Genomic DNA, 26,376 nt, shown 5'->3' with positions numbered 1-26,376 from the left:
CATTCCCTAACCACATATTCTTGTTAATAGTCCTATCAAGATTACTTTAATTAGTATCACTTGTCTGCTTCAAACCCCTTCAAAAAAACAGAATGTCACAGATAAAAATCCTACAGTTAGAGACGGTCACACTTTCTGTATTGTGCAGTTAATAAGCTCAGGGGTTTTAATCACGTAACACTATCCCTCCTCAATCACACCAAGAAAAATATAGATCTGTTCAAAGTGTTATAGTTACAGCCTGATTTGCATCTACATCAAATGGTACATGGAAGCCGTAAAATAAAATTGTGATTAGAAGCAGCAGACTATACCTCCACACAACATTGTCAGGACCAACAATTCAGAAAACAGCCTTGAAACCACAATAAAAAGAATAAATCTGCAGACAATAACTGTTGATCATTTACATCTTTAATGCCACCTAATAATACTACACATGCAATTACAGTGGAAGGATATAATTAGAATTATTTATTTAGAAAAGGTAGCATTTTCAGTCTTTTATGAAAAAGAAAGTACTAACCTACAATGGCAAACTACAGATCTACAGCTGTACAGACCACAGCTTTTACAAAAATACTCTCTGGTTTCAAATTTCTGAACAGAAATCACTGTAGAAACCTTCACATGGGACCAATGCCATCCAGAGGGATCTCAAAGTAACCTTCAGTAAAAAAATGAAATTGTTTCACTTCAACTATTTCATTAGCCTGCCCTTTTCAAGACTTTCAGCATGAAATTAGTAACATCAGTAAGAGACTGCCTGCCTGTTTGCCTAACACTAAAGGAGCACTACTTAGGAAAAAAAAATTGCAATAGGAAAAACACATCCAACATGCTGGCATACTAACTATAGCATGCTCATGTTTATAAAAAGGTTTCCACTTTCCAAGGAAAGTTACAAACAGCCTGACTACTAAATAATTTGTAATATGGGAAGCATACATTTTAAGTTGAGTCCAGAAAGGGATGTAGATTTGATTACCAATTCTGAACTTTTACTACTTTAAATCACAGGAGAAAAATAACATCAGAATTACAGGCATGCAAAACCCTTTAAGGTAACATTATAGCCTTTTTGAGAGTTGAAAACAGATATTAATAAAGTGTCAAAGAGGCCAAAGGAGACACAACACAGGAGCTAGGAGATGTTTTCATAGAGGAGGCTTACAGAGCACACTGGCATTTGAGTTGGTCAAGCCAGCATACAGCTGAACATGGGAGTGCACAATTTATTGGTGTACATCTATGACTGGTGGCAACGAGCATTGCACAGTGTTTCAGGATTAAATAAATGGCATCCTTTCCCCAGAAGTGGATGGAGGATTCTGGAGGATTTCCAACCTTTTAGCTGTAGCTGTAACTGTGGGGAGCCCAGGGACAAGGAGTGGGCACTTCACCCTTGCTAACTAAGAGCAGGTGGTCAACCCAAGCTGAAGCAATACACACAGCCTTAACTGTGAAGCCCTGAAAAGCGACCCAGCCGTGTTTGACGGGAAAAAAAATTGAAAGGGTTGTCAGTAAACAGAAGGACAGATGAAGGGAAACTTTAGGGGCACGATTTAACATTCGTCACCCTTACCTAGTGGCCATACCGACTTTGGCCTCCATCCTTTGTGCAGGTACTCATGGTCACCTGAGCCACAAAGCCAGGGACCTGGAGCTCGCCAAGATGGGAGCTCGACCCTGCACTCCCAGGATTACCGCTGGCCCTGCTGCCTCCCTGCAGCACAGCATGGCTCCTGGCCCTCCCTTCCACCTGCGTGGCACCTCGGGGAATAGTTTCCTGCTGGATTATCAGGCTGGACTGGCAAACCAGGAACAGGCAGGTTCATGCCAAGGAAAGGAGAAAAGAGGCACCAGGGAAGCGTCAATTCAGGTCAGCTGGCGAGGAACCAACTCCTAACCTTACCTCACTGAAAATGAGGAAAAGAACAACTGCTTGCCATCTTAACCCAAATGTGTTATTAACATTTTTAAGTTATTTAGACAACAGTCAAAATCTACTCAAGCATGAGGAGAAGTAAAAAATACCCTTATTTCCACATTCCATTCATAGAAATGAAGTAGGTCTGGAGATGCAATTACCATAACCACCTACTTTCCACTAAACCTATATGTAAAGTTCAGCCCAAACTCTATCCCATGACAGCCTAAAGCTACCATGAGTAATACTGTCTTCCACAGCTCACAAGTCAGAAGCTTCATCCAGTCCCTTCCCACTTTTTTCCAGAGTCTGCGCAGGGAAGTTGCTACCATCCTCGGAGCAGGCTGAGCAGGAAGGTCACAGAAATACTGAAGGAGACAGGCAAAAGCACAAATCCCTGGTTCCAGCACAACCCCGTACCTGCTGAAGTTTCTGTTTCAGAGGAACTCTTAAGACCCTCAAGCACCTGCTCCCAGATGCTGGAAAACTTCAGCTGGGCTGGAAGCAACCCTCCAGCTAGTCCCCAAAAAGCACTATAAAACCGGCTCCAAATTATACATCAGGCCAGACAAATCTATAACCACATGATGGAGTCCAACTTGCAGTTGACTGTCCCAGAAAAACCCAGAAACACAGCCCCTGAATAAAATTATTTCAACTTGCCAGCATGAAAAGTAACCTTTTCAGTTTACTCATGGTTTCTCTCTTGGTTTCCCTTCTGTTTGCATTAGTGAAAGCAATTGGAATGAGTGCTCAAGAATTAGAAAACAAAGCAGGGAGTAATAATAATCAAATATGCAGAAAATAAGGAAAAAATATATAGGGATACTTACATGCACTTTACTGACAACTTTTTAAATGGTTCTTGTCTCATGTAAAAAGAGGAGAGTGAGTCATGTTTGATTCACAAATTTGCTACAGAAAGGGGCAAGTATAGCTTCAGTGAAAACAGGTATAACAATCTTGCAGCATTGCTTCAGCAATGCTTGAAAGATTTCTTGTTTAATTAAGGTGTTCCTAGAAACACAAAGAAGAAAATAAAGTACCAATCTTCCTGAATGTAAGCAGATTTTTTGAGTTTTTCATCTAACACTGCCAAATCCTCTATAAAATTGCCTCTCCGTACATTAGAAGCTTACATCGACCTAGCCTGAAAACAAAAATATTCACACTTCTCATTTTTTCCCCTCCTCGTTCAAGCTAGAGTATGTAATATCCATAGCACATATGGCTCCGCAGTGAACTGTGACTTCAACGTACTTACTTGACAATGAAGAAAGCCCCAAGGCCCGTATTTGTAAGAATAAAGCAGATCATACTAATCTGGCTCTAGGAATTTAAAGACTGGTATCATATTGCAAGTGGCTACCCACTTGAACATAATTTCTCCTCAGGTTTTTCTTTCTACTTGAACTGCCAGCAGTGTTAATCAACTCATTCAAGCAGCACATATTACCACTACAGAATCCAAGGAAAGCTCTAGATCCTACACAGTACATTCTCCAATACATGAATCCACACAGAATTTAAATTTAATTGGTTTTGATGTTCTTCTGAACAAACCAGTTTCCACTAGCGAGTTGGAAGCCTACACACTATATTGGAAATTATTTTACAAATGCAGTCTTGAAGGCTTGAGAATTTTTGTTGCATTCAAAATAGTAAACCAAAAATGGGATAGGCTTTCTTGGGAATGAGAAGTTTTAACTGGAAAACACAAAGTTTATGCTAATTGGTTTGGGTAGTCCTGAAGCATTCTCTGAACAGGGTTGCTTAACTTTTCTAAGCACAATCAGTTTAAAAAGAACAAGCAAGAAACACCCTTTACAGCTGAAGCATTTTCCCAGAAATTCCAGGGAACTGTAAAAGTTTCAAGTATGTTCAACAAGATGTAACACTGCCAGCATTTAAAAATGGGATTCAAAGGTCTAGGCCAAGAAATACTGTCTTAATTTTTTTTTTTTAAATCCCCCTCTTACAGTACTACATCATCTATCTGATCAGAATTTGACCCTGCCTAACTTCATATTTCTTTTAAATCATGGAGAGTGGAAAAAAAACACAGAATGAAAAAAAAAAAAACCAAAACCTAGCCACCTCACTAAACACAATCTCCTTGCTTTGGTGCTTCCATTGTTTGTTGGCTTCTCATTCTTTCATCATTTTCATTAATAGTGTGGTTTTCCTACTTGAAAAGCATTTCAATTATCATTATTCCTGGATTTTTGAATGGCAGGGAGTCATCAGGATCAATGTACTGTACGAAAAAAGCTAACACATATCTGGGTCAACTGGACTATCATTTCAACTGATGTTACCAGCAACCAGTGAGAGGAAGGGGTTTTTTCCACATCTAAAACAGCTAAAGCTCCTGACCTTTCTCAAGGCAGAACGTTAAGGCAAGCATTTTGTGATTATCTGCATATTTGCCTTCAGAGTACATTTTTATGACAACAGGTTGCTAGTCTTGTGCAGTTTTCCAGACTGTGCATCAAATTCCTCATCAGACTGAAAACACAGCATGCAAATGACAAACAGAGAGTGACAAAGCAAGACAACACACAATACATAGAGGGGATACAAAAGTGGGAGCAAAGCCCTACAATCACAGCAGTCTCAGAGATTAGTGTTATGTAACCCTGAACTGAATGCATTTTGAATAAGAGACTATTCTTTCAAATACCTTAAATACGATATTAATTGCAGTCTTAACGACATTAAGAGCAATCTTTACATGTAGTGGGCGTCCCACAACAGAAGGCATCTCGTCCATATAAATTGCTGAAGAATTCTGTGCCAGTGAAGCAAGAGAGAACTCTTAATCTGCCTTTTTAATCTTCTAGTTAAGCACCAAGCAATACAATAACCAGTCAAAATTACTTGGATATTAAAACTTTACACTGAATCTACACTAAATTGTCTATATGCCACAAAATTTTGTAGCGATCTTGTACAAAACAGACTGAAGCTTTGGTTGCTCTAGGAACAGCCCACTGTTTTGCTATAAGGATAGGATTTTAGGATCATAGAACAGTTAAAAGTTGAATGCTTCTGCTGAAAAGAAAATGTAGCATGAAATAATTAGCAGTCTTAGCTATGATGCCATTTAGAAAGGGGTAATAAGCTTCTATCTGAACTAGTGAATTAAGTCACTAGGCAGCTGGAGCCAGATGTCACTACCTTACAATGTACTCAATGCATGGTTAAACTTAATACAATGAAAGGGGCTTCCTTTAAAAAAATTCTGAAAATCAAAAAAAACCAACCAAACAAACAAAAAAACCAAACAAACCACAAAACCCCACACATAAATCCTATACTTCTGGAACAGAAGCTGCTTCTGTTTCAAATTCTAACTTCACCAAAAAAAGTCACTCAATTTATCATAAATTAAAACCAATATAAGCAGGTAAACTACTTCTCCCAAATACCAAGTATTCTGAATATATTAGCTCAAAAAGTTTTGACAATGTGAATAAAGCTCGTTTCCCAAATATTAGTATACATCACATCAAATGCATCACACACAAAGGTGCTATCTGGTTTTAAGGGTTTGGGAGAGGGGGCATGTCTGCCTTGGTAAGCAGCAGCTTGTTTCTTGGTTTTTAACCATGAGAACGTTGCCTATAATGACTTCAGAGCACACAGCTTCAAGGAGCCTTAAACTAATCCCTTTCAGAATCTGCCGACACAGCGTGCTCGCCGCTCCAACTCCCACTGGATTTGGTTAAAGCAGCCGAAGGAGTTAATTCCCCTCTTCGCAGAGCAAATGCCCACAGAAACTGGGAATGGGAGCCAGGGAGGTCACAGCCCAGCACATCATCTGTAACCATCACCCCCTCGGCAGAAGCCTGGCTGTCAACTGCAGCCACAAAGGAGCGGACACACTCCCCTCTCCGTGATATGCGTTTCAGTTTCAAGCTCTGATGGGAGTTACTGGAGCAGACAGTCAAGGATAACAACTCCTTAAATTGCCCCAAAACAGATCACGAGGCGCCTCAGGGACCTTAGCTATCGGAATTATTTCTGACGCTGAAGCCAACCGAGTCTCAATGAAAGCACTGCACAAACATATAATGCACTCTTGCTGATATACCTTAACGCCATACCTTTAGGTAAGTGACTTGTTTTGTTGGGGACACCTCTTCATACACATTTCCTTATTGATATCCTGAAAAGCAGCCTTGTCCTGAAAGCTACCTGGTCTACACAGCTCAACATGAATAAGCCAAATATATCAACTGAGTTCATTCTTCTGATGTAACCTAACTGGAGAACATTAAAAAAGTACCTCCCTGTTACACCGAGAAAGAAGGCTCAACAAGGCCTTCGGAGGCTTCCCAGTAGAAAAGGATAAAACAGGGGCTCAACATTAAAAAAAGTGATTTGAGGTTTATGTCCAGCAGAGCAAGGAAAGGGCTGGATCATAAACACTCTTTCGCCAAGATTAAAATAAGGTGTATGTGCCCTAGGATGAAAATTAGTCTGAATTAACTCTGAAGTCATTTATTTCACTTTGAAAAACTTGTGTAGCTTCTTTTTCCAGAATTAGTCTACTTTAATCCAATTTACCCTAATCCATTCCTAAGGTGAATTATACTAAAGTGAATTTTAATATGTCATTTTAATACTGAATGAAAGCAACCCACACAGAAGTTTAACACAATTTAACTAAGCTGTTTTAAATTCATTTTTAATTTAAATGTGACCTTATTGTCACATACAGACAAGCTTTCACCCATGCTTTGAAAAAAAGGCCATCTGAAACAGAGAAGTTGGGCCTGATGACATGGAACAACATATCTATGGACACTGCTGTGCCAGGCAGAAAACTTCACATAAGGTGTCCTCCCCAATGGAAGGGCAGCTTCTCACTTGGCCACCTCCTTAAAAAGCCAAGGGTTAAACAGGCACAAGGGGTTTCACCTCAGCAAGTGCTGTTGAATACAACTGTAAGACACCTTTTTTGTGGAAAGGTGGAAATCATATGGAAGAACCTGCAGACATCCTCCTCCTAGCAGACCTATGCTTACTAAAAAACAGAAGCAAGCAGTTCAATTCCAAACCCTAGCTGTCTTTATGCTTGACTTGCAAGGTAGCTTAAGTTTGTGAATGAGTCTGCATTAAGAACCATAAATCTTGCTCAATTCACAACTTGAGGGAGTGGGGTGGTGGAGGAGAAAAAAAACCAAAAAAAAAACCAGAAAAAAGTGCAGGTATTTCTGCAAACCCGTTCCTCATCAGCAACAAAACCTTTTGAAAGTTCTTTGATACTAGGCTAGCTGGGAATGCATCACTTCAAAAAAAAAAAAAAAAATCCCATCCAACTATTCAGAGAAGGAGTAAAGGTTATGAAGGTTATGAAAAAGTCTCTCTGGAGCAGAGACCAACCAGCCATTCTGCCAGGCTGGAGCATTTTCAACCTGCATCAACCTGTTCCCACACCTCATGAAATTGCAGACTACAGTTCTACCAGAATCAAAGAAGTGTTTCTTGTAAAGCACCTCTGGAGGCCATCTAGGCCAAATACCCCCTTCAAAGCAGAACTATGACCAACACTATACTGTCAGCCATGGTTCTGTCTAGCTGAGACTTGGAAGCCTCCATGGACAGAGATTCCCTGGGGCAGTCTGTTCTCCTCCACCACCCTCCTCCACATAAGCAATGTTTCATAGCACCCAATCTGAGCCTCCCAAGCTACAATTTGTGGCCACTACCCCTTGCTGTATTGTTTGCTGCTATCAAAGAGAGCTCAGCTCTGTCATCTTCATAACTGCCCTTCAAGTTCTTGCAAGCTCCTGTTAAGATTACCCCCTTACTCTTCCTCTTGAGACCAAACAAGCCCAGCTCCCTTCAGGTGCCCCTTGTAGGTCACACCCTCCAGGCCCTAACCATCTCGGCTTCTCAACCTCATCAGCTTCTCAACACACTCCAGTTTCCACACATCCTTCTAGACCTGGAAGAGGGCAAGAGCCCCAGTACACAACAAAATACTCCAGACATACCTCACCAGCACTGAATAGAGGGGGACAACAGCTTCCCCTAATCTGCTGGCTACACTCTTCCCAGTGCAGCCCAGTATACCATTTGCTTTGTTCGCAAAAAAAAAAAAAACAAAACAAAAACTGGCTCATACTCAGCTGGCTATCAATTCTAGATCCCTTTTTGGCAGAACTGCCACCCAGGCACTATCCAGCCTGCATCCAGGCATGGGTATTCCTCCTGCTGAGATTGGCCCATGCACTGTTGTTCTTGGTCCAGATGCCCTTCATGACTCCATTCAAAATGAAATGATCAACCCCAAACTATTCAGACTTGCAGTAACACACCATGTGTCATGACTACCGTAGCAGAATAAAGTGACGCCACAACTCACTTGGAAATCACGCTATTTCAACAACAGACAGTCCCTATCAGAAACAGTTAGGAGCACTGGTCATCCTCCATTAAAAAATTGGCACTGAAAATGAAGACAGCAGTAAGCAGTAGAGTCAGAAGAGGAGCACAGTTGTAATTCCAAGTGCCGACTAAAATGCACACCTTTGAGAGTTGGCATCCACATGACTTCTAGCAAAAGCAAAGCTATACACCTGAAAGTTTTGCAGCTAAAAATTGGGGGAAACTTTCTCCCCCATCTTCAGATTTCCCCAGTGTGCAACCGAACATATCTCGTCTAGAATTGTACTTTTAGATCACTGGTTTGATATACTATTAATTGCCTGACTTCTTCAGTGAAAACATGCACTAGGAGAACTTGAGGAAAAAAAGGGGCAACAAATCTTTAGAGTTTGGAATTTAAAAAGTGTCTTTCAACTGATCTGTATGTCTAACCTGATTCATCCATAATATGAACCATAATACTACTATTCTGAGTAAGAGCTGACTCAAAGTCAATTTCTGCAGGCATTTAAGGAAAAGTGTCAAAGGAACACATTCGTCCTAATAAATTAGAATGAAGTTTAAGGAAAACTAAGCATAAGCACACACCTACCTTTTTCCTAAAAAAAGGTTGTGTTTTAACTTTGAAGTGTTAAATACAAAAATATATTACACAGTTTTCTAGCAGATAAACATAGATATGGAAAGATTGCACTTCCCTCCTCCCCAAAAGACATCTAACTTCTGAAACTCTACTCTTTCAGGAGCTGTTGAAATGACAGAGGTAGAAAGAACTGTTTGATATGTCAATAATGACATTGATCCTCCATTGCTTAAGCAGAAACCCAATGTGCCTATTACTTACACTGTGTAAGAAAGAGGATTAAATATGAGAAGAGTGAACTTGCTACGATTTGCTTTGCAACATTAATAAAATGTTCAATAGTAGTTTTGTTGCTAAGTCTGCTGAAGTAAAATGTTCAAATGGCTTTGGAATAATCTATTTGACAACAGAGCATTAGTCTCTGAAAGAGAGTCAAGGCTATTTACTATGCAAGTGCTATAAGATAACCCCCTTGGTATGGAGAATGCACGTTTATCTTCTTTCCAAAACAGAGTTTCGTTATTCTGTGTCATATTAATCTCCATGGGGGTGGACACCTCTGTGAAGGTGCAATGGTTCATGTCCTGGTTCTGGTCAATTCTTGTTTTAATCTCATTTCCAGATCAGAGTCTTCACACATAGTGAGATATTAATCTCTATAGGGGCAGGCATCTCAGCTGGCCTCAGCATGCAGCTCCCCCTCTTCTGGTCAATTCTTATTTTAATTCCAATTTCCTGTGATTTATATTCCTCTTTCAAGTTTAATATATTCTACTTCGCTCTTCTCAACAAGACTCCTGTCTCCCTCCTCTGCCACTTTTCAGAGATTTTCACAGGAAAACTACTGATTTGGTCCCTTTCACCAACCATTTCCCTCAAAATCATCATAGGTGCTATTGCCAGGTGGAGGCCTTATTGGTGTTATTGTTAATAGGTGTTATTGCCATCAATGCTACTTGCAAACATACTGATAATGCTTGCCTTATGAAAGACTAGTTTTCTTTGCAGGGTTTAATTTTGTGCAGCCTTCCTTCATATAAAATTTCACTTGCCTGTTTCAGGATGGGATAACCCCACAGCTAGATAATGAACTAGGATGCAAATCAGAACATAGGAAATTAAGGTATAATGCCTTATCATAGACTTTCTGATTGACAGTCAAGTCTCTGGGCACACAGTCCTCCTCCTGCAAAATGAGGGGGTTAGTACAAACAGACCTCACAGGAACATCATGAGGCTAAAGTATTTCAGGTCTCTCAAATATTAGTCTCATAAGGGGCAACAGTATCTCAGAGGAGGAAAACAGAACCAGAGATCTTTAGCCTGCATGATATCTGGCCTCAAACATTTTGAGACTGTATCTTTGCTATTCCCACTGAATATAGAGCATTGTACGAATATGGTATTTAATTTCACTATCTAAACAAGCTTTCCATTTTCCCTGCAAGGTTTGCTTCTCAGCCTTGAAAACATAATCACTTTCTCATCGCCAAATTAAGATGTAATCATCATCTTCACCTCCCATTTGCTCACCACTTAAAAAAACCTACTAGCCAAATGGTTAAATCCAAAACACAGAGAGATGCATGTTTGTAAAAAGAGCAAAAGACATTATTTCAAAAATATCACTACTCTTTCAGAGCATGTTTCTCTTCAATTTTTTGTCCCACTAATTTTTATATACTCTCTTGCAGGCAGCCTTTCTAATGTCCTGCCTAATTTTTTTTAAATAAGCTGTACTCGTGTTCGGAATTTGGTTCGAAAAAGCAAACACCTTGATTGCCTCCATTTACCAAGCATTAGTTTGTTTCTCAGCACGTTCTCATACACATGAGCTACACCATCACGTTCAGAGAAGAGCAAACCAGAACCTTGACATCTGAAGCCCTCCAACACTTCACATGGAAGCTCAGTTCAGAGTTAGTAGATGATACACCGTGAGATGCCTAGGAACACAACACTTGTTTTCCCTTTGGAAAACTTCAAGTGCGTAGCAGAGACATTTGGCCCACAGGAAAAAACTATCTAATCTGAGGCAACCCTGCCTGGCTATACCACATGCAATAGTTCCAAGACCCTCACTTTCCCTAATGCTTCTTTTTAGTGGCCAGTATCTATTGCAACAAATCGCTTGCCAATGTAGATACAGCCACAGTCTTCCTAAGACATGGCAAAACAAAATTGCCCTGACAGTTACTAGTGTCACAGACAAAACCACCAAGATCCTTCTAACTTCTCACCGTAGCAGCTCATAAAAGTTCAAGAGCAATAAGGCAGCTGCAGGTAAGTATGCAGAGACAATCCTACCCAAATATAACCTTATTTTGCCTTTGGAAATTTTTTTTTAAAATGTTTCTATTCACAGCCATTCAAGTTAAAAGCTTAAATTAAAAAAAGGAAGCCTTCCTACTTACCCAGGTGAGTGGATTTTCCAAGTCTTCCATTCAAAACTTTTTGGAAAGCAAACTTAATTACACTTCAGAACATTTATCCAAGCTTTGACTTCATTTAATTCTGCTGTGCATTTGCATTTTCATACATGGTCCTTATGGCTGGCTGGCTGCTAGGCTATTATCTTCTGCAATCCATTAGCCAATTTTCAAACACCAATTACTGTCCCCCATTAAGAATATCTTCTTTTCCCATGCACTTCATCCCCTGCTATTACAACATTTCATCATGCCAGAATCTGTAAACTGTGTCTGAGAACAAACTACTCTGTCTTAGGTAAACTGATCAACCATATATGAAAGAAACCAGGGGATTTTTACCACATATGAACACATTCCTCAAACAGCCACTGGGTCCATTTATGAGCTATACATCAATTACTGAACATCTACATAGAAGATACAATCATTGGTAGTTTATCTTATACACTGCTAAAGGCAAATCCTCTTAATTATAACTTATTTAGACAGAAATCTTCAATATGTGCAGCTCTAATGTTCTTATACTTTCTCTACTTTTTCCCCTTGCCCCAAGATGAGGGAAATTCTGAGGTCTGATCCCCCCTTTCTTTTTTTTTTTTTTTTTTCCCAAATTGGGTTCTGAACCTCAGAATTGTAAGGAAATAGCAACTTGTCTGGGCCTAAACATAGCCAAAGTAGTCTTTTACATAAGAAAGACCCATTTTGCTTAAACACTGTGGCCATGTACTGCCTTCTCTTTCTTAACTCGCACACAAAGAAATGTAAATTTAATCAGATGCTTGATTACTATAGTTGGGATACAGTAAACAAGCAGGTGGAGAGAGAATGTGAAAGAAGGGCAGGAAGGATACTGTCACAAAGACCACACATTCATCTCAGATGCAGAATTTCTCAGAAAAGGATTAGGAAGTAAACAGAAACCAGTTTTACCTGGATTCCTCCTTGATGGGCCCTTTTTAATACAGTAAACTGGAGGATAAAGATACTGTGATCTGGGAGTTTTAAAAAACCCCACACCAATAAAACAAAGGCTGAGCAGAAGGAAGGAAGAAACTGGAAGCTATCAGGAAAGTTACCAAAACCCCCTGACTTGCGGCTGGGAGCCTGGGAAGTGAGGTCTTAAGCAAGAAGGTATTTATTCCACAGGCAAGTACACTGGTTTGTTTTTCTGTCCTGTTTAATCTGGCAACACAGTCAACACACAGCATGAGTAGAGTGGTTGGAATTTTACTTATTACTGCCCACACACCTACAATTGTCAGTGTAACAAGATGATGATAAAACATGAGTTATTCCTAAAGCACTAAAAGCTAGAGAGCAGCAACAAGCATGGGCTTAACTTCTTTTGACTCTCAGTCCACCTTTTGCATCTTATAGAGATTAAAATCATCCTCCTCATTGATGGCACACTACTGGAGAAACTCATCAACTTCAAGATTTTTTGCAATGGATTTACAGACCCTTCTGCCACTTTTACGCTTTCTTCTTCAAACTATTTCATATGTGTGGCTGCAAGGCTGCCACCATCTCAGGACTCAATCCTCAACCACAAGGCAATAACTGATGTAGTGTAGAAGAACATGGAAGAGGATTTGGGATCATTATGGCTTAAGGGTTTTTTTATTATACAAATTTTTATTATAGAATTGTGATTCCAGAACCCAATATTTTTTCCTCCAACAAACATAAGAGCAGTTGTTTTTCCTTTGAGAGAAGCGCCCTAAAGATAATTATATGGATTTTGATGCCATAAAAAGAAGAGCAATACCTTTATGCCTCCCCTATATTTCATAAATCAAACTTAAGATTATATTATGTTTTCCCGATTTTCAAAGCAGTATTCATGGCAAGAAATTCTCCAAAAGTACTTTTCTCTACAGTTTTGTTACCAGCACTACCCATGCAGTGCCCAGGGAACAGTATTTAGTAAGAACTTAAAGTATCTGTGAGGTAATCAACATCAGTACTGCAGTGCACCACCACAGTTAATCAAATTGTTGTTTTATTTAGGAGATAAATAAACATTTACCAACTTCACTCACTTGTTCCTGTGTCCTCTAGGGACTAATACATAAACTTACTAAATTTGAGCATTTTCTTTGGCATTTGCTTCAGTTCTGGTTGCCTAACTTTTTTTTAGGTTTAGGCTCACAATGCAAATGCTTCACAACCAAGTGCAGGGGTTGTTTTGTTTGTTTTTTAATCATTCATTCACTTCCATTAAATGGATTTTTTTTCTACTTCTCTGAACTTCAACATCACAGAATAAGACTGACCCATAAATTACTTCAGGTTGCTTTCAGGTGACAAGTGAAGAATAGGTGTTTTAAGAGATGGATGGCCAAAATTCTTTCCCTGAAACACAAACTACCTAATACTTGTTTTCATTCCCATTTCCATGCTTAAGCAGAAGGAGATGTTTATAGTTAGCATCTGGATACTATCACCATGCAAAGCCATCCAACAGATTATTTCAGTATTCCTAGGGTCTGCAAATGTCATTATTAATCACAAATGCTACTCTTTCAGGTTCACAGCCTCATCATGCAGCCCATAAAGCTCAGACCAAAGATTTTTAAAGACATGGTTTCTGTCAAATTGAAAGTAATGTACAGTCTCTCCTCTTCTGAATGCTCATAAAGAACATCTGTGCAGTCTCTCTAAACAAGAGCATAATCTTGCCCTTCCCAAATGCTGGTCACTTAACGCAACCCCTTGTTCAACAGTTGACAGAAACACCAATAAATTACCAGAGGAACTGCACATTTGGAATATAAACTCAGAAATACAGATAAGTGAGCCAGAGGGAACAACCACCACCCTCAAAAAAAGCTGTTTGGTATACCTACTTCAACTTGTTTAAAACAACCTATAAACTGAGCCTGGTAGTCAACTGCTGCTGTGCAGACACAGGATAAACAAACCAGCAAGGAACTCACTCATCCCTGGAAAGGACTGCAAACCTGGAAACACTTCATGCCTTCAACATGACTCAGAAGGAGCTGTTAACCTACCCTGTAGTATTTAACCAAATCAGTATACAGGGATTTCAATGGAAAGGAAAAGAAAGGAAAGGAAAAGGAAAAAAAAAAAAAGTACTGAGAATAACACACCACCTAAGAATGCAACACCTTCTACTTAGGCAAGATTAATCAAAGCATTAAACTAACTTTATCAAAGAAAAAGCTAAACAGCTCAGCTTTGAACAGCATCCAAACTCAGTAACTACTAATAGAATTGTTTTAAAAATATTAACATTTAGTATTAAAAAGAGAAAAAAAAAGTAATTTGACTGACAACTTCTCACTGCCAGGTTTCAGCCACCTCAGCCAGAAAAAAAAAATCTTTACATTCCATGACATTACACCCATCTATTCAGTCTGTGTTTACCAGGGAAATTATATTCCCTTTCATTACCAAGCTTTGTTTCAACTGATTCAGAAATCCAAATCATTACACACTAAAGGCTTTGCTCTCACCTGGAAATAGTCTGCCCTTATTTTACACTTACATAATGTACATACATTATAGCTTTATGTATGTATGTAGCAAGGAAATGAAGGGTTTTCTTGGGGGTGGGGGTTGTTAACAGTTTGTCATACTATCTGAAAGGTAGCAAGGAAGAGGAAAGCCAATGCCACAGAGATTTACAAATGCAAGAAACTTAATATAAATAAAACTTTTGCACTAAACAAGACCACACACAAAAAGCATCCACATGTTGAAGAGCTGGCAAGCCTGTGGAATTAGTTTGCAATTTATAATTTTTTCACAAGTTGGGTCAGGATGGGTTACTAGTAAAAACTAACTGCAAAAAAGAATATTTGTTTGGCTTTTCTGAACTGAATAAGGAAAAGACTGAAAAGACCATTTTATTACATATCTGTTGTGAAAAAGAGAAAAGCGTTTTTCACTAGAAATTTTCTAGCCTGAAAAGCTAAACATCAAATGCACCAAACAACATTGTCACATGAACAAAGACACAGCTAAGTAGTTAAGCGAAGGAGCATATAAAAATCTCCTGAAAGTCTCATTATATTTATGCTCATTAACCATTTTTGAGTAAGGAATCTCATATACCTTGCCTCCCTTCAATTATAGCAGAAAACCCCATAACATTGCCATAAAACTCTTCCAACAAAAACCAAGGAGAGCCAAGGAGATTAAAAAAAAGGGGCAGCGGGTGGGGATAAGAAGAATAGTGGGAAAATGACAATCCAGTTCTTTTTTCAGGGACTGGGGAAGGGATTATGGGATGGTTCAGTGGTTCTGAGCTTGGTTTGGGGTTTTTTATTTATTTAATATTATTTTTAAACCTACACCATTATCTCCTCTGTAAAACATGTGACAAAGCACTGAAAAGTTAATACACCAATGTTTTGGTGTATTGTCTGCTTAAAACATATACAATACTCAGATTACAGCATACTAATTTGAGAGGTACCTGAAGAAATGTCTTCTACAAATATTAAAAAAAGCATTTCTTCAAAGGAACCAGAAGTTGAACAAAATATAAAACTGCCTTCAGCATTTCAGATTAGTAGGTTTTAACAAATTGTCCTTTTAAAGCATTTTAAGCACAGTCACGGCAGTCAGCACTGAGAACTTATCCCTGCTGTATGAAGTCATGAACTCGGCCACATTTTCTCATGGCCGATAAGTGCTTTCACATTTACAAAGAACAGGCAAACAGGGTAACACTAGGAGAACCAAGGCAACTGATATGCCCCATTTTGATCTTACTCTAGCCTAATACCACACAGAGAAAATACAGATATAATGAAGTGATAAAATATCAAATCAGAGCATTTTTATAATTAATAGGGGCAAGTCTCTGCCAGGTCTTATAATTTTTCACTGTAGCAAAGACAACAAAAGCAGCCTCAAATTTCAGAGCTTCAATACATTTTTTCTTTATTACTTAAATTATTTAAAAAGCAACAGATGTCCTAAATCACACTATAGGATTCACAACCAAACACGACCTGTATTTGGAAATAACAACAACAACAAAAAAAACCCAACACAACAGCACAGTTAAGTCAGCTATCTATCCCGTCAAAATTTGCACTCTGAGCTGTTTTGAATTCATTTGAACTACAGCCACGACTGTTCTTCATAACATTTTTCTCTTCTGGTTAATATTCATCAGTCATTTTTACTGCTACAGAACAAGTGTTTACACACAAAAGAAAGCATACAACTCCACCTCAGAATAAATTGAGTAACCAGTGTGTAATAATTAGAAAGAACATACCATAATTTAATTGCAGCAGAACTTGGTTTTAAAGTATACAACAGTGTCTCATAAGTCAGTAGAATTAAATTCATGACATGGTAGTTGAGAAACTGCTTCTTTTGCTACTCAATTAATAAATATAATCACATGTTTTTAGTAAATGGTAGCAGAAGTAAATGACTTTCTGGCAAACTGAAGGGTCCAATCTTTCATGCACTGGCTAACAAAAATAACCTCATATTACCCATAGTACTGAGCAAAGAATTTAATCTTTTCACAGCACCAATCCTCAAGAAATTAAGTCTCTCAAATCTTTTACTGAGGCATACACTTTGTGCATTACTGTAAATATCAGCGAATTCCATATACATACGATCTTCTTAAAAAGAACAAATGCCTGACAAGCCCACGTACAGCACTTTCTAGCTTAAAACAAGTTTTTACATGTTAAAGTTAATTCATGCTTATGGAAAATACTGCTTCCCCCCCACACCCCAGACTATTAGACCAGAAAGTCTCTTTTAGACCTCATCCACACTCAAAGGGGTTTTTTTGTTTGTTTGCACAACTACCATTGAGTAATTTGAGGGGAAAAAAAAAAAAAAACAAACAAAAAACCACCCCAAACCTATTAGCAAATATAAGCTATGCCAGCAAAAAAATCCTAATGTAGTCCCTAGTTTTAAACCTACAGGAAAATAAGTTTACAATTACGGCTTATTCTGCTTGAGAAAGTGAGTCAAAGTTATCAGTACAAGGTTGCCCCACTGCTGTAACATTTGCTGTGATTTTTGGGAGGCCCTCCTTCCTTTTGGCAGTGGCCAGCTCTTCTCCCTCCACCATAAGGAGACTCAGATGTTTTTAACCAGAGACTAGCGTATCATTTATATGTCATGTTATTACTCTAAAGCAGGTCTTGCTGCTATGTACTTATGCTATGTTCTTACCCCAGAATGCAATTACATATTACAGATGTTTCAACAAACACATTGACTCAAATTCCTGATCATCCACCCAGTGCTTTAAGGACACCTTGCCCTGTTGAGGCTCAATTCAGCAGCCTCGATTCTACAACCTCATCATCAATCAACAGCAGAAATTACCTTGATTAACAACATCACAGAACTTTTCGTCTGCAGTCCTTCAAATAAAACAAATCCCTGCACTGTGCCATTAGTTCATTGTTTTCATACTAGGTAAGAGATTAGATCCTGTTGAATATTTTTAGACTGTTTAAAATAAAACAGTGCAAAGGCTGTCATGGCAAAGGTTTGGCCATGACAGCAATCACAAAATAGAATCAGTTAGATCAACAAATAAATGGTTCCTAACTGAAATACATATAGAAATTTGTTAATAAAAACTCCAACTTTTATGGAAAATAAATTTCAGTAACAAAAAGCAAACCTGAAAACTTCTGTTGTTTCAAATTCACTGAACAATACTTAGCATTTACCTTTCAATAGACAAATGCAGCTTATTTACAGAGAAATGTATCAGATACAAAGTAAACTAAAGGGGCTCCTTAAGTGTGTAAATATTCTTTATACTGGATAGTTTTAAGCTTATTCCCACAATTTTAATGGTTATTGAGCAGCTCAACATTCAGAAGGACAAAACAGATTTAAAACAGTTTCACATGCAACCAACATCAGCTTTTCAAGTCTGAGGGTACGTGTGCATGTACTTACAAACAACCCTACAACAAACAGCTATTATTTTTGTCATATTCAGTGATCTGGGGGCTGGGGCAGCATGTGGCTTTTTTGCTTATTTGTTCCTTTGTTTAAACACAGCATTGAGTTGACACAAATACTAATAACTTCTTGTTCAGGAAAAGATTTCAGTATGTTTCTGTTACCTTCTAATATTTATAAAACTTCTAGAAAATGCAAACACGACTTTCAGCTATATAGCTTCTTGGTAAGAGTAAACTGTAAGTGACTTTAAACTACATGGTAAGCATGCACTATAGGTGACTTCAAACTGGGTAGTTTGATAGTTTTAAACTATGTAGTTTAAAGTCACCCGTATTCAAGGCTTACCAGGAAGCAGCACGAGGTAATGGCCTTTCTGACCTACAAAATTGGTGCAGCAGCACCTTATGCTCAGCCAGACACTACAAAATTCTCACTGATGCCATTTACCTCTTCTCAACAGGCTCACCCTGGCCTTTAGAAACCACAGCCATTTTTCCTCTTCTAGCCACATCCACATGTCTCATGGGCAATCCTATTTAAACACCCCATGGGATGAGGAAGGCCAGATCACATGGGGAAAAAAAGTGAAACCACAGAACTGGGCTTTAAACAGGTTCCTGCTGCACCCCAAACTGGGTGTCACAACATCCTCTAATTCCAGCCTGGTACCTCGCTCGGTGTCACCTCCTCCAAGCCCTCTACTGCTTGCCATCACACCTGCCCTCTACTAAGCACCACTTCTTGCTTCTACATTTACATAATAAATGCCTTAGCTAGCTGTTATAACAAAAGAACATACTCAAGCCCAGTATACTCAAAGATGCACGTCAGGCAAAGAGACACTAGCACTGAGTCATTGGTTTGCGTGCAGTCAGCCAGAATGCAGCCTCAACCACCTTCTCCCAGTCTAACCCCTCCCGCCCGCTGGACCACTCTTCCCACCCCCCTCTGTACCCTCCTGCCTCCTCTTTGCAGTTCCTCAGGCGAACAACGCACCGCACGACAAGCTGAGCACGGAGCCAACACGACTCAGAACAGCGCAGGTTCACCTTACGTGAGCTGTGCTGCGATTACAGCTTGTTGTCAAACCCAGCCATCCCACCACCAGTCTTCATCCTCCAGTACATCACATTTATGTGACCCCACATCTGCGAGTCAGCTAAACTCACCGATCAAAGGAAACTCATCCCAAGTCCCATCTTCCCTCCAAAGAGACTCACATAAAGCTAAACCAGCTCACCCACAGGCCACACGGTAGCCAGACCTAGCACAGGCAGAGACCTGAGAGCCGTTTAAGTGATGGAAAAGGCCCCCTCTGCGACAGCAGTAACTTAAATTAGCTTAATGGCATGGGCAGATTGTAACTGAAGCTCCAAATCTGAGTGCACACTCCTGGGAGCAGCACTAGAGAGGCATCTATGACTATGACAGACGGGATCCCATCAGCACATGAAAACATGAGGTGTGCCCTGACTGACTCAGTTATCAGGACTAAAGTAATAGTTTGGGGAGCTTCCTGTTGCACATTCAACAGGATCTGTGTTGCAAAAGGAAGAGTAGGGATTTCACCAAAACAGGTGCTAATGTAAAACAAAGCTGACATTTAGTGTGAGAGGTAAGATGACCTGAAGGTATTCCAGCTAAAGAGGTAATACAAAGACATCATAAAGACTCCAGAGCAAGAAGCAACTCTACAGCAGTGTTGCAGATCTCCGCAACTGTCAATCTTTACATGTAAGAGGATAAACTCTTTTTAACTCACTTGTATTAACAGCATTTCAGAAAGAGGAGACGAACCACAGTGGTAAGCATTACACAGGTTAACTCTCCCACACATCCAACATGAGGTCATAGGTCCTTCAAGAGCCTTGCTCAAAAGTTCTACCCCCCTCAGAAGGGCTGGTTAAAGACCTTCCCCCTTCCAAGAGTCCTACTGTCCACTGACACAGCCACCCCACAGACTATCATTTAACTGCAAGATCTCAGCTCTTCCGTAATGAAATAGACAGTTCCATAAAAGTGTCAGCTCACAACCAGGAGCGGGACAAACAGTCAAAAAAGCAAAGCAAGTGCCAGGAACCATCACACTATGGGTAGGGAACAGAACAGAAATCATCATTAAGCACTACATAAATCCATCAGGCAGCTGTCTCTTGGATACTCTGAGCAATGTAGAGCTGGGAGAGAGAAAGCTGATAAAGGATGAAAAGAAGATATGGAATGGTACCTCCATAGCAAGTGGCTACAACTGGACTTTTCCAAGGAGAAAAGGAATAGTTGAGAGAGGGTGGAAAAATCCTGCATGGCATGAAGAAGGTAAATTGGGAGAAATTATTAACTATCTCTTAATACAAGAGCTAGGAGATATTAAATACAACTAGCAATTTCAAAAAACAAAGGCGCATAGCTTTTTCCACACAACATACAGATTCCTTGTCACAAAGCGAAGCGAATGCTAAAAGCAATACAGGCTGAAGATGTTATTAGGCACAATCACAGTTACAAAAATCCACTTACAACATTAAATATCGACACATTGTCTCTGCAGACAGACAGTACTCAGAGGAAGTCACTCACCTTGCCAAAATCCCTCTCCCCTGAGTGCCCACTGTCAGAGACTGGACACTGGGCTAGGTGGACCTCTGCCCTGATCCTGTGCAGATTTCTTACCTACCCCCCCTGCCTTTTTTTTTATTATTATTATTTTTAATTATCTTAAGTAGATCTTGAGTAAGGGCAAGACATGTACCTGGTTTAAGATACACTGCTTACATCACTACCAAACTGATCAAGCAGTACTGTGATTTCTCAGACAAAAGGGACTAAACAAGACTTCTGGGGTCACTGTGTTCTGGGTGCTTTCAATCCCATCTGCACCAGTTAAGTTCCACTTTGAAAATGTATATACATTTTATAATCGTAATATTGCATCTGAAAACACAGATAGACAAGTGATCTCTGAACCAACAGTGCCACAGAAGGAGCTGAATGTATAAGGGAAAGGAAAACATTTGGGAAGGAGGGTGTGAAAGCGAGAAGATAACTTCACTTTTAATTCCACTCATCTTCCATATAATTTGTCAATACTTTTTAACAGCTTGGTGGAAAAAAAAGCTACTGAGAAATCTCTTATACATACACGCCTACCTGCACAAGTGTCTCTTGTGTATCACATGCAAATTGTATCATATTCAAGGATAAAATATGACTGAAGCAACTTTTGCTGTTCTGACAGCAAAGGGCTAATTTGAGTTTAGCTACTTAAAAGTATTTTAAAACATTTTCAAAAAGCCCTTAATTTCTTTGACTACATGATTACAAATAAAAAATGTTTAGATATGCTTATTACAATTTTCGTGTATTTCTCTGTAAATATATTTAATTACAAAATCCTTATAAAACAAGTAATATCTTCTACTTTGTAATATCAAATTTCTGAGTTAGATAATCTCCCAAAGAGAGACTACAACTATTTTATCGTGGGGGGGCGGAGGTGCCATTAATCCAGAAATATTTATTCTTGCCTGTTCATTTGTGACACACTAACTACTTTGCATGAGAAAGTCTGAGGAATAACTACTTTAATAAAGGACTTGAACTTGTAAAACATACAGTCCTCTTTATGCTTCACTATCCCTATGGTCTGAAATATCACACTTAAATAACTTCAGGTAAGCTGATGCATTTCTAGAATTTTTATCCTTGTATCTTTCATTTAGTCTTAAAAAAACCACATACTTGCACAGACACCATCGGAGGCAGTGCGATGCATATTTCCATCAGCTAGCTGACAAGCCTGCAGCATTCTTCAAATAAATTTTTGAAATATTTCCTTCTCTTCTTTTTTTTCAAAATTTGAAAACACACAAATTGCTAAAAATAATATTCAAAAAATGTAAGTTCGAAGTGATCCAAGTTGTGAAAACAAGCTGAACTTGTTCTTTATCGAACTGTAGGAGTTGCAGATGAAAGGAGGTGCTATATAAGGAATAGCTAGACTTCAACAGAGAATGCGCTGCCAAAACATTTTGGCCTAGATTCTGACAGGCACGCACCCAAGTTGAAGGGTCATGGAAAGCAGCAGTGTAAAGAAACAATCTACAGAGACCAGAAAACATTACACTGTGGATTATGGCGGGGGGGGGGGGCAAAGAGAAGCTGCTTGGGGGTTTTTTCATTTGAGATCTGTAGGGAAAGACAAAATATATGGTGTTTCAGCTACATGCAAAGGGGGTGGAGATGATATACAAGCACAATTTTTAAGACAGCAACAAATTACAAGATGTATCTTGCTCCTTTTCCTAACTTGCTGCTGCTCCTCCTCTTGCCTTCTCATTTGCTTGCATGGATTTATGTTGTGAGGAAGAACAGATAACAACCGTCACACACACACGCTCCTGAAGAAGGCCAACTTTCAAGAAATTCATACTCTGTAATTTGATGATTAGACTCTTAATAAACATATCAAAATTTTTATGAAGAATTCTGGATCTCGCCAACACTCGCACTCAGGAGTAGTACAAAGCATCATAAAAAGGAAATACAAATCGAATTACAATGAGAGAGAGATTTGTGAAAGGTCCAGCCTGAATTAATAGCTTCATTAATGGCAAAGAAAAATTAACAGTTTTAAATACTTACAATTCAGACAATAAGAATACTAACAAAAAGGAAGCTGAAAATGAGTTAGATTCAGTTTAACATGGAAAAGTACAGGCCATTATATTAAGGTGAGGAGGGGGGAAGGCAGTCAAAGGAAGATGCTTGAAAAACAGTACTCCTGGTAAACAGAGGAGACGACTATGAAGAAAACAGATGCTCCTGTGTGCACCAAACACAGAAACATCTCATTGCAGGCTACAGAGAGGCCCTCACTGGAACGGATATATGAACTCCAGCCTTCGTGTCCTGCATCCACTAACACCAGGATGAAGGTGTCTCATCAACAGACACACAAAAACAACAAACACACACACACACACTCTTCAGGGACTAGTTTAGAATAAGGAACAAAACCAAAGTTTGTGGTAGTTATTAAATTCAGAGCCTTCAAACCAAGATTAACTGTAAGTAAGTGTTCAGTAGGACATAGCTCTACATGTGGATATTGAATGTATTCAGTAAGAGTTGGAGCACCATACCTTAAACTGAATATACTGAAAGCGCCAGCTACTAACAAATCTATTCCTCCAAACCTTCAAGAAAGTCTGAGCAAGTCTGCAATTAATAAATCTGACCAGTGCTACACATCAGTATTTTTGATGCTTGGCAATAGAAGCTGCTGACATGCTGCACAAAAAACCAAACCAAAACAAAAAACCTCACATTTCCTACATAAAATTGTTCAACTCCTTGACAAGCTTCACCTACTCTGGTCAGAAGGATGTTGAACATTCCTCTCTGCTTACCTAACGCATACCCCACGGTACCAACCTGGCTTCTTGTACTTGAAATTCCAAAAAGGGCTGCATGCCACATTTTCAGCATAAAATACCACAGACCATATAAGTTATCAGAAGTTCCTATTCTTCTTATGCCAGTGAACAAGCTCATAAAAAAAATCTTTATGTAAGAGTTGCCTTTGGTATTAACATTAGCCTGACAAGTTACAGTAAAGCAAAAAATCACTGGTCTGATTTCAATATGGTTTTGAATGCAAAGATGTTATGCTTGGGCATATTTTATTCTAGCTATTCCTACAACATACTAGCTGCATATATGGTGCACTTCCCCTCCCCTGGTAAAAGGCTTGTAGGTGCTTACGCAATCTTACAATTCTGATATGCAGACATTAAATTATACACACCAAAATCAGCCACATAGGAAGACTGTAATCTCTTCAGCCCAGCACAATTTCTCTTACTGCTTCAGCACATTTCTTAATCGACGACACATCTCAAATGTCTCAATTAAAAATTAATTTATAGGACGACTGGGGGAAAAAATATAAGCCTCCTAACTACACATCAGTCCTTATGAAAACTGTGCTTCCAAGTCTCATGAGTGTAGATAATTTTATTAACGGCAGTTTTCAAATCAGTATCCTATGATAAAGGCTTCAAACGCTTGTCCAACTGATGCACCCGGTGTAATTGCAAGTACTACTTAAAAAAAAAAAAAAAAAAAAAAAAACAAACCAAGCCTGAAGTCTACTTCAGCTAGTCCTTCGCGTAATACTTCACACCGCAAGCAATAAGAACACGTTCACGCTACAGCTTCCTCCTAAGCAAACGAAGGACGCTTCATAAACTACAGCGGAGTTGGGGTTCAGGGTCCGGCGCACGAGCCACCACTGCCCCCACCGCCCCGGCACAGCGCAGGGGCTGCTGCGCTCCCCTCCTCCCCTCCCCTCCCGGAGCGACCGCCCCAGCCCCAGCCCCGCCGCGGGCTCTGCCCGGAGGCTCCCCCGGGGCCAAAAACTCACCGCTGCACCGGCCGCAGCTCCCACCGCCCGGCCCCGCGGGCTTTCATTCTGCAAAACCCTGTGGCGTGGGGCGGGGGGGGAAGAAGGGGCGAGAAATTTGAGGTTTTCAAACAAAACAGACGCCGGCCCCATATGCTGCCTTCCCTCCCCCTTCTCGCCCACCACTCTTTTTTTTTTGGGGGGGGGGGGGGGGGGCAGAGGATTCCGGTAGCCGGCGGCAGCCCGGGCCGTGCCCACGGCTGGGCCCGAGGGTAGCTCGGCGCCGGGCCCCTCTCGGGCGGGGAAGCGGCCGGGGCGCCCCGAGGCTGCGCCCCCCGCGCCGGGCAGGGAAATGCCGGGAAAAGTTTGAGCGGGGGAAGGGGTGGCGGCGGCTCCGGTCCCGCTGCCAGCACCGACGCCACCTGGGAGGCTGGCCGGGGAGGAGGAGGAGGAGGAGGAGGAAGGGAAGAAGGGGAGTTTGTGAGGCGCCCAAAGCCCGCGCCCTGCCCGCCCTGCACCGGCAGCCTGCGGACACGCGCGGGTCGCCCTCCCCGCCGCACCGCGCTCCACAGAGCGGCGGCGAGGGGGGTGTGAGGGGGGGAGGCAGCCCCTCCTGCAGCCCCACCGCTGCTCCTCAGGGGCGGGAGCCGGGTCCCGGCGCGGTGTCACCCGCGACCCTCTCCCTTCCTTTCCCTTCCCCGGCGGGCACCCCGGGCGCGGCGCGACCCCGCCGCGCCGCCCGCCCTCACCTGGGCGCCGAGCGACAACTCACCTGCGGAGAGCTGGGCCCGGGCCGCCCCGAGCAGGGCGGGCGAGCGGCCGGCGAGCAGGGCGAGCGCCGCTAGCAGCGGCAGCGAGGCGGCGGCGCCGGCCCCCCTGCCCATGCCGACTTGCGGAGAAGTTTCCCAAAGAGGCCGGGGCTGCCCCGGCCCGCGGCGGCGACGGCGGCGGGCGGAGCTCGCCTCGCCCGCCCCTCCCGCCCCGACGCCTCGCCAGGAGACCCCCCGCGCCGAGGGGCGCCCGCTGGCCCCCGGGGCCGCCCGCTGGGGCAGCCGTCTGCGACGAGCGCGGCGGCGGCACCGGCTCCCCTCGTACTCCGGAGTTACTTTGCTGCTGGGCGAGCGGGGAGGGAGGGAGGAGCCGAGCGCGCACGTCCAACCCCCGCTCCCCGGCGCTTGGCAGGGGGAATGTGGGACTCCGGCCGGCAGCCCGGCGCGGGCGGAGCGGCGCCCGGCAGCGCCTCCTGCTGCAGGCGCGGGGGCCAGCACCGCCTCGCCTCGCCTCGCCTCGCCTCGCCTCGCCACGGCACGGCTTTCCCCGGCGCGGCTTGACTCTTCTCCGCTCCCTCCGGCACGGAGCAACCTCGCTCAGCGCGGCGCGGCGCGGCTCTTCTCGGCGCGGCACAGCACGGCGCGGGAGCCGCTACCGGCGGCTCTGCGAGACACCCGCTCGCAACCCCCCGCCCCGGGGGAACCTGCCGCCTCTGGAGGAGAAGGGGGAGGCGAAGAGGGGCAAAAGGGAGAAGGCGCCGGCTGAGCCGGCGGGGTGAGGAGGTCGGAGCAGGGAGCGCGGCCGGGGCGGGAGGGGGCGGCGGGTCCCGGGCGCTATTTGCCGGGCAGAAGTCCGGGCGCCCCGGCTGTGATTTGCTGGCTGCTCCTGCTTTTAGAAACGCGTTCTATAGCTTGGGCAG

The 26,376-nt window shown here is 41.7% G+C and overlaps 1 protein-coding gene across 19 annotated transcripts in view; it reads right to left on the bottom strand.

The window, feature by feature from the left end:
- PTPRK (protein tyrosine phosphatase receptor type K) overlaps positions 1–26,048 on the bottom strand; it is a 417,047-nt gene extending 390,999 nt beyond the window's left edge. For 4 of the 19 annotated variants that reach the window (XM_030022194.2, XM_030022193.2, XM_030022201.2 and 1 more), the window contains exon 1: positions 25,459–26,042. In XM_030022194.2, coding sequence (XP_029878054.1) covers positions 25,459–25,570 — 112 coding nt within the window. In that variant the 5' untranslated portion in view covers positions 25,571–26,042. Of the gene's footprint in view, positions 1–22,021; positions 22,110–25,458 lie in introns of those variants that run through there. The other 15 variants (XM_030022204.2, XM_030022205.2, XM_030022210.2 and 12 more) reach the window with 8 other exon arrangements.
- Positions 26,049–26,376: the final 328 nt, after the last annotated feature.

Source organism: Aquila chrysaetos, chromosome 8 (genome assembly GCF_900496995.4).
Source record: "Aquila chrysaetos chrysaetos chromosome 8, bAquChr1.4, whole genome shotgun sequence".
NCBI lineage: Eukaryota > Metazoa > Chordata > Aves > Accipitriformes > Accipitridae > Aquila > Aquila chrysaetos.
Note: the sequence above shows the minus strand (reverse complement) of the source record. Positions and strands in the feature narration are given on the sequence as shown.